At 43.2% G+C, this 8,492-nt stretch overlaps 1 protein-coding gene and 1 long non-coding RNA gene across 2 annotated transcripts in view; one reads left to right on the plus strand and one right to left on the minus strand.

Moving 5' to 3' along the window:
- Positions 1–7,626, minus strand: part of lrch2 (leucine-rich repeats and calponin homology (CH) domain containing 2) — a 54,802-nt gene extending 47,176 nt beyond the window's left edge. The window contains exon 1 of the mRNA XM_021312103.2: positions 7,267–7,626. Coding sequence (XP_021167778.2) covers positions 7,267–7,516 — 250 coding nt within the window. The 5' untranslated portion in view covers positions 7,517–7,626. The remainder of the gene's footprint in view (positions 1–7,266) is intronic.
- On the plus strand, positions 5,094–6,030 carry LOC118564563. The gene is made up of 3 exons (XR_004931932.1): positions 5,094–5,238; positions 5,455–5,569; positions 5,733–6,030. It is a non-coding gene; the product is annotated as an uncharacterized LOC118564563 (long non-coding RNA).
- Positions 7,627–8,492: the final 866 nt, after the last annotated feature.

Below are 8,492 nucleotides of genomic sequence, written 5' to 3' on the forward strand. Positions count from 1 at the left end.
CCAAAATAAAATAGATAATAAAAACAGATCTAAGTCAAGAGGTAAAGGGAGACCGAAATCACCACAGGGGGGGGGGGGGCACCAAATGTGAGGTCATGGGGTACGCTCGCTCTCCGTTAGGAGTGACTGCAGCCTCTCCCTGCGGCTTTGATTCTGATGGTGTGACCCAGCTGTACAGAGACAATTCCCACACCGCCCCCCGCCCCCCGCTCCCGCCTCACAACTGGGGATTCCTGCTTAGCACTGGAATCATGAGGGTTGATGATCGTGGGATACGGGAGGGAGGGGTTCAGGGGGTCTTCACGCCCGTCTCTCTCTCGCTGCCTTTTTTTGTCTCCCCCCCACTTTTCCAGACCGTGCACCATCTGCAGGCCACGGCGGGTCTTTAATCCACCTGCTGGTTAGCTCTGAGCTCCCCCAGGACGAGGCCTGCAAGGCAGAGGAGCACTCCATCAACGGATCCACTCCGCCGCGCCTTTTTACGCTGCGTCGGCAATCTATTAATTTGAGTCGGAAGCGCAGATGACGCCCCTTTCGTCCTGTGACACAGCAGAACCTCCACTAACAGATATCCTTACCAAGGTTCAAAGCAAACTAAAAGACCACAAGCCTTACGAGTTTTTTTTTTGTTTGTTTTTTTACGCAGCTAAAAAAAAAATGCTGAGACAAGGTAGCAATTAAATCTAAAAAGAAACACCTGGCATACAGTACCAGAGACTTTGAGCACTGAAGGCACAGAGTGGATGTTCAGAGTGGATCTAATGGGTTTGATTTAATTAAAATCGGAGAAGACGCACAATGCAAACACAGTAACCCGGGGTTATTTGTCAGCGCCCTGCTGCAGAGGTGACCACTCCGCCTCTCTGACGAGCAGGAGCTGTTTTTCTTTATGCTGAAACGGCTCTTTGTCCTGGGTGTCACTGTGTCGGGGGGCGGCACGAGTGCACAGAAAACGGTTGAACTCTGAGCAAGTTACGCATTATCTGCATAATGTAGAAGAGGGGTTCCCATGTATTGTGCACACTCTAAGCATGGTTAGCACTGAAATAAAATAAACCTGCCCATCTCAGCTGGCTAATGAGACTGGTTGGAGATGCTGAATCGGTACTCAGAGCAAAAGCTTGGAGCTACTGCATCTGACCATTATTCTATCCTCAACATCTATAACAAAATAGACTTTATTCATTGTTTTTTGGTATCAAAAGAACCCCAGATTAAGAGAAGAAAACCATAAACTATACAGTAGATTAGTTAAAACTGGACTGCTTACACTACACTGATTCCGGGTTGTTTAAAGCAAATCTAGGGCTCTACTATGTAGTTTTCTCAAGATAAAAGTTTATTTCTCTTTCCTTTTTCTCCAGCATAGAGGGGCAGCATTCATGCAAAACCAGCCATACCCTGAATACCATACCATGATCTACTCGTACTGTTCTGTGTGATGAGTGGCCTCAGGGACCAGCTACGTATCTTTGCTTCCCTTTTTTATAGCCGTTTTGTCTGTTGAGTGTTTGTTATCTCAGTTAGACATTAACTTTGTTCACGTCTAGATTCAAGTCAAATTTAGTAACCTTTTCACCCCATTTCGGCAATCTTATCTTTTCTCCAATCCGGACCAGTGCGCAAGCGTTCAAACAGCTTGAGAGCAAAAAAACATGAAATTGTGCAGACTAGGAGCACCGACTTCACACGTTTCCGAATCAAACCCCATTCAGAAGGAACATTTGTCAGATTTTTACTATTCCTCAATCAAAATGCTTCACTAAAATCCCAACTTAACCAAAACTTCAAAAGAACAGATCCAGTTACTTGTGGATCGGCAGAGTTACAGCTTTTAAGCACAAGAGCTGGACAAAATATTGCAAATATATATTGTCTTTGCACTGTTAGTGTTAACATTATAAATATTCATTCATTTATTACCTGCACCTACTTATTCTTATGCTGGTGCCTCTGTTGAGCTGACACTGTGCGAGCGCAGAGAACACCCTGGACACGCTGGAAAGAACAGCTTGCGAGGCACTGACTGTCGACTGGTTTATTGTGAAGGACATGGTGCACATTTTAGTCGGCCGACAAGGTATTCAGCCTTTTGGATGGAGTCTCACTACAGTGTTCAAACACAACACAGATCTCAGTTTTCTAGATGCTAAAGGTCAGAATATTGAAAGCACACATTAGACAGATTATAGGGGGAACTGATTCTGCCAATGCAATATTAATCACTAATAAAATAGTTGGATCTTTGTTCACATCCTGCAGCCCCTACCACAGACAAAACAAACCGCACCTTATAAGGATCTGTGTGGATTCTGGTCACTTCATTTTTATATACACAGAAAAAGAAAAATTGCATAAATGTTCTTAACATTTATGTTTTAAAGGAAATAAATGCTAATATCTTCCTATATATCTATGGATTGGTTATTTTCTTCATTTTTGTTTTAGAATAATAAATGTATTACATTGCTGGTGTTTCTAAGCATGTCCCTTTATTTGGGGGCAAAACGTCGACTGGCCATTTATCATAAAAATCACAGATTAAAAAGCTGAAAAACATGGCACACACCCCAAAAACATGTTAGGTAAAGAGACTTATTCTTTTACTCTCACGTGTTTTTCAGCGATGGTTATCACTCATCGGTGTCGGGTCATTTTAAAAACAAATACTGGTTTGTACACCAGCTTAGCTTTGCTGTTAATCGCCATGACCTCATCACGCCGCTCCTTTGACTGTTGTCGGGACAACAGGATCAATGGGGACCGCTGTAACCTGAGGGGCTGTTCCAGCAATGTTAAACAAAGGCCTATAACCAAGACATGTTTTCTCCTTCAGCAACCTCTTCAAACGTGATTATTCTGCCTCATCTGGAAGCTTTTTTTTTTTTTTCCAAAAGAGTTGTAAAAAACAAAAAACAAATATAGAACCGCTGCTGGCTGACGGAGCACACTCAGCAACATTTAGATTTTTTGCTTTACTTTATGTCACATCAGAATATGTTTAGTTCTTCAACCCCTGAAGAAAACATTAACGCCTTATCAAGGTAAAAGTACATTCCTTCAGCTCACGTTTATTTCTTTACAGGTTTCATTTTTATTTGGTTTCTTATAAGCAAATAACTGATTTGAGAGCTCTTTATACCCCTCAATAGGAGCCAGCTGTTCTACAGCCGTCAGCTGGGAGCATGCAAGAGACAATTAGGCGATTGAAGTATTACAGTAATTATGAAAGCATACTTCTGCTGCTGTGTGCAAAATGCAACTTTACAATTTAGGATGAACAACTACACTGAACGATTTACCAATTCACTCTCTTGACAGACTGTTGCACACCTTCAGAAAATAATTACTTATCTACCAAAAGATAAGTTAAGCTCTTGAAACAGCGACTGGCGAAATAGGGCAGTGGAAATGATAACTCTAAGAAGGCAAAACAAACCACGGGCTGTATCCTGTTGTGCTTTTAGAAGCCAGGCCTCCTGGAGCCCTGTGGAATGCTTTTTTTTTTTGTTTTTTTTTACACATCAGTGGCCCTCGCAGTGTTTGCACGGGTTGATTATTAAATCAAGGAATCCCAGCCCGGTTCTTGACCTTGTGCGGAGACCGTCCTTAAAGAATGTGATGACGACACAGTGTGGGGTTTACTTCGTTCCCTCACACCACAATTAAAAGTATACAAGCTACGTACATGTGAAACCTCTAGAGCAAGCTCCCCCCTTTGGTGATAGATATTCATAGTCCTTTTAGGTTTTTCCAATCCTGTGCCATTCGTTTCACCATGTTCTTATGTCACAATCACAAACCTCAAGGTTTTATTGGGGTTCTTGCTAACATATTACAAATGTGCATTTGGATTCAGCGCCTTTTTGCTCCGATACTGCTCCACAAATTAGTCCTAAACTGTGCACTACACAAATCTGGTTGGCGTTAATGGCAACCTGTTAGATGCTGCAAAAGATTTGAGAGTTGGCTACAGGCTCAACCTTCCAGCAGGACAACAATCCTAGACTTACAACCAGAGCTGCAATGCAATGGTTTAGATTAAAGCATATTCATGTGCTGGAACGGTCTAGTCAAAGTTCAGAACTAAATCAAATTCAGAATCTGTGGGAAAGACCTGAAAACCGATGTTAATAGATGCTCCGCATCCAAACTGACTAGGCTAGGGTTGTTTCGCAAAGACAAACAGGCACAATTTCTTGTCTTTAAACGGCTGATAAGAGACGCAGCCCCAAAAGAGTTGTTGCTGTAATCTCACTATCGACTCGTAGGGGCTGAATAAAAACCATGGCAGCACAAAATTAGGAATCCATATAAATACAATACTGTGGCTGAATATTGTGACAAATATATCTATTCCGATTAATTTTCCTTCTTCACGTGTCCCCAACAATCCTTGTTTTGGTGAGTTTTTGTTGTTATAAGCTCATTGTTTCTGACCTTTAGCATCTAGGCCACCTAAATATGTACCAAGTGTGGCTATCGGCCAACCAAATATACTGTCTGGCATGCATCCTTCTTAACTGTAATTCATCAAGGCAGCGTGTGCGTTCTCTGTTAGCCCAAATGTTTGACCAGGTGGGGTGAGTTGCCGTCCTGCACCAATGCACAGGGTGAGGCCAGCGTCGCAGAGAGCTGTGGCCTTTTTTCTCACGGGAAAACAAACCTGAGTGGAGACAAACTGCCAGTAGCTCGCTGCCAACAGACACCTTTGTGTGAGGGAGCCTCTCTGCTCCAGCTGACGCGCTGTCACCTGGAGGTCACTTGTTAGACGCTAAAGGAGCCACGATTTAAAGTACAAATAACACCTCATGATAGGGCGCGTTCAGCAGACACGTGGCTCGTTCACTGCGAGGGGACCCGGCGGAAATAAAAGCACCGCGTTCTCCGAACAAATCCGAATGAGCTTCTTCCATCAGCCTGAAAAGCGGGCATGTAAACGCCTCTTTTGTGGCCGTCGATGTCTCTGCGTACAGCTGAAAGTGTGACTTCCCTTCATCCAGAGTACTGGCATGCAGACATGAAAGGAAAGTGAAAACACAGCAGTTCTCTCTCTCTCTGTCACTGGATTAGCCTCTATGGTGAAAGCGACGTCTGTTTATGTCGCTGCCTTTCGCACATGGGATATACCGTGCCCTGGGGATAGCAGATGACAATCTCACGTCTCAGTTTGCATAGAGATGGGCTGATCGTTAGCACGGCATGATTCCCGATAAAACAAAACATCCAGCCTGTCAGGTAAAATGCTTCTAGCTGTGCAACCTTTTTAAAAGTGTCTTTGGTCATTAAAGTGTCAATCAGAGCAGAAAATGAAAGGCTTAACAGTTTAAAGGACCATATAACTAAGTCTTTAAGCTAATATATTTTCATCAGATGCTCAGTATTTTTTTTTTTTTATGTAACTGACTAAAATGTGTTGCTTTCATTTACACTCTGCCTCCATGAACTCCCTAGGGCTGAGGGGTCTGACGCAGGCCAGGGAGCTTGATGATAAAGTGGCGCCATATGGCAGGTGGACACCATCAGAGGACGAGACTTTGTGAGATTCAGCATCTTCTAGATAACGACGGTAAAGACTGGCTGTGGTTTGTAGCAGACAGTTCCATACCCATTCATTTAAAAAAAAAAAAAAACGGTTTTAAAAAGATGGTTGTTTTAAACATATCAAAAAAAGGAAAGTATTTTAATGAGCTCACAGTAATTGCCAGAGTGAGCTAACTTTTCTCCGACAGAAGGAAGCAAGAAGTAATGCGGTGACGCCCCTCCCCTACATGTTGCTGAGCACTGCTTTGATCTGCTGGTTGGATCAAAGAAGGCGTCTGTGCTTCCCCCTTGCTGGCAAGAAAGAAAGTTCAAGTGTTTGGAAATATTTCCTGCGCGCCATGATTATTAGGATAATGTTGATTTAAAGCAGCAGCGTGTGAGATGTGGATGGAAATTCTGTTATCGGAGTAGATATGGCCCAAAGCCAGTCCCTGGTCTTTATCTTATTTTTATCTAACTCAAAATAAAGTGTGTCAAAGTAGATTCTTCTGGTGAATATGTTGGTGGACAATAAAGGAGAAAGGTATTATTTGTCTTCATTTATTTAACAAAGAGACTCTTTTTTAAATTTGGGGTATTGCTTCAGTATATATTGCCGATAAAAGTTATGTTAAGGCATTGTAAAGCGTAATAACCTAACCCTTCTTCCTGCACTTTTCAGTTCCAATTTATGTCAATACTTTTAAACCTTACTTCCGTTTGCAAATGTTATTACCGACAACAAAAATCAATCAATCAATCAAGTGCATCAGGAGAAAAGCGGCCAATTCCAACTTCCAGCCAATAGATCGCTCCATCTGCTGTAAGTTCTGCCTCTTTGTCTGCAAACCGAGGCGATCCAATCGTGTCATCCAAATTGTTTCTAATCTTTACCGTGAAATCAGTGCGTTTTCACTCAAGGTTATCGCCCCTCGAGAATCAGCCAGGCCTTAATGTGTCAACCTGTACAAGCCCGGAGTAAAACCCAGGATGCCAAGCGAAACTTAGTATGTACGGCAGGGCTCAGGAGAGAGAACGTGACTGACCTACTGACTGACCCGATTGCAGCTAAAGGTCACCTTTTGGACAGAACCCATCAAAAATACACAGAGAAGCTGAAGAGAAACCGGCCTCCCTTCTTTCTGTTTGACAGATTCTAAAATATATGGGCATACATCAGCACAGGCATGCAGGGGGTGAGGCTCCGAGTACCCTTCATCTTTTGTCTGCCCAAAAAAAAAAGAAAAAAAAACACACTCCATGCGCCTCATGCTCGCCACAAAGGATGCGGAGCGTGCAAGGAATATGTACTACTTGGTTCATTCATAATTTGCTTCCTGGTGCAAAAAAAAAAAAAAAAAAAAAAAATGAAACTGGAACCAAGCCGCTGCACAGCACAGCGCCGGCTTGTTGGGTGCGTCTGCCGTTTTATTCATGTGTCTCCGGGGGAGATATAATGAAAGCTGCTGGCCTCGGAAAAGAAAAAAAAAACACCCCGACACACAGCAGAGGAGCAGAGGTGTGATTTATGACCCACTGGAGGATGAATACACCCAGGATATTATGGTTCCAGGCTCGTCCCTTTCTACAGGCTGCGCCCCTATCCAAGAATAAAAAAAAAAAAAAGAGCAGAAATCCGCGCACAATGCGAGCATGCTGCGTTCACGAACCTCCCACCGCTGCCACTTTCATCTCTCTTGTTTCTCCCACCACCCACCCGAAAAAACAGGAACGGCGACTCACCTGCTTGTGTCGTATCGGTCAGATCGTAGTTGATCCCCGGGTACTCCCTCAGCTTCCTGCCGCTGAGGTTCAGGATCCCTGAGCTCACGGCATCCTCCAGAGCCCGCTCCATGCTGCGGGCAGTGTGGTGCTGCTGCTGCTGCTGCTGCTGCTGGTACTGGCTGATACCCGGGCTCCACTGGGGTCCGCTCGGGTAGTCATGGCTTTGTGGAGCTGTGACAGCTCCTACACTTCCCTGACTAGACGCCATTTTCGTTTAAAAAAAAAAAAAAAGGAGAAATTACCCGTAGAATAACAAGAGCGCACAGCGGCAGTTTTTCCGCCCATGCGCATGCAGGGTGCGATCCCCGGACCGACGCTAGGGGATGGGCTTGGGAGGCGATGCTGCTGCTGCTGGTGGTGGTGGTGATGATGATGAGGAGGATGAGGAGAAGGAGGCGGAGGAGGAGGGTATGGGAGCCATTTTAGGCTTTAACCCCCTTTTTGCCACCTGGTTTTGGGAAAGTATCCACTTCGGCAGGCAGGAATCAGTCTTGTAATCCCAATTATTTCTCATATTTCTCCCAACGCTTTGACCACAATTGGTGATAATATTATGTGATAATTACATTATTATTATTATTATTATTATTATTATTATTATTATTATTATTATTATTATTATTATTATTATTATTATTATTATTATTATTATTATTATTATTATTATTATTATTACTAATATATATTTTTTACATTATACAACAAGAATGGATGAAGATATTTGAAAATACTCCTGATCAGAGCGTGGCTCATTAAATAAAACAAAAATCCTGCTTTTTATTTTCACTTTACTTACTTTACTCATACCGCAACCGGAAACGTTCATCTATTCTACTGTGATTTTATCTAAGAGAAAATAACAGTAAGTGTTCTGTCTTTTGTAAGTGAAAAGAAACAGTTCTCTGTTAGATGTCCAAAGCTTTGGACATTGTTTTATAACCTAACCCTGCTCTGCAACCATGTGCTTTTGGGTATTGATTTATTGACTGTGATCTGCTCTATGATCTGTGATCAGCTCTGCTGAACAGTGAGGCAGCGTCACCTGCGCTGATCTCATTATCTCATCATCAGTTGCACCTGCCGCGCTGCCATTATAAGCCCGCTTCTCACAGCCAGTCTCTGCCAGGTTCTTGAGAGCCATCATGTGAATAGACCTTCCAGGGTTCCTTGTTTGCCTTGCCAAG

This window comes from Fundulus heteroclitus, chromosome 11, assembly GCF_011125445.2.
Source record: "Fundulus heteroclitus isolate FHET01 chromosome 11, MU-UCD_Fhet_4.1, whole genome shotgun sequence".
Classification (NCBI taxonomy): Eukaryota; Metazoa; Chordata; class Actinopteri; order Cyprinodontiformes; family Fundulidae; genus Fundulus; species Fundulus heteroclitus.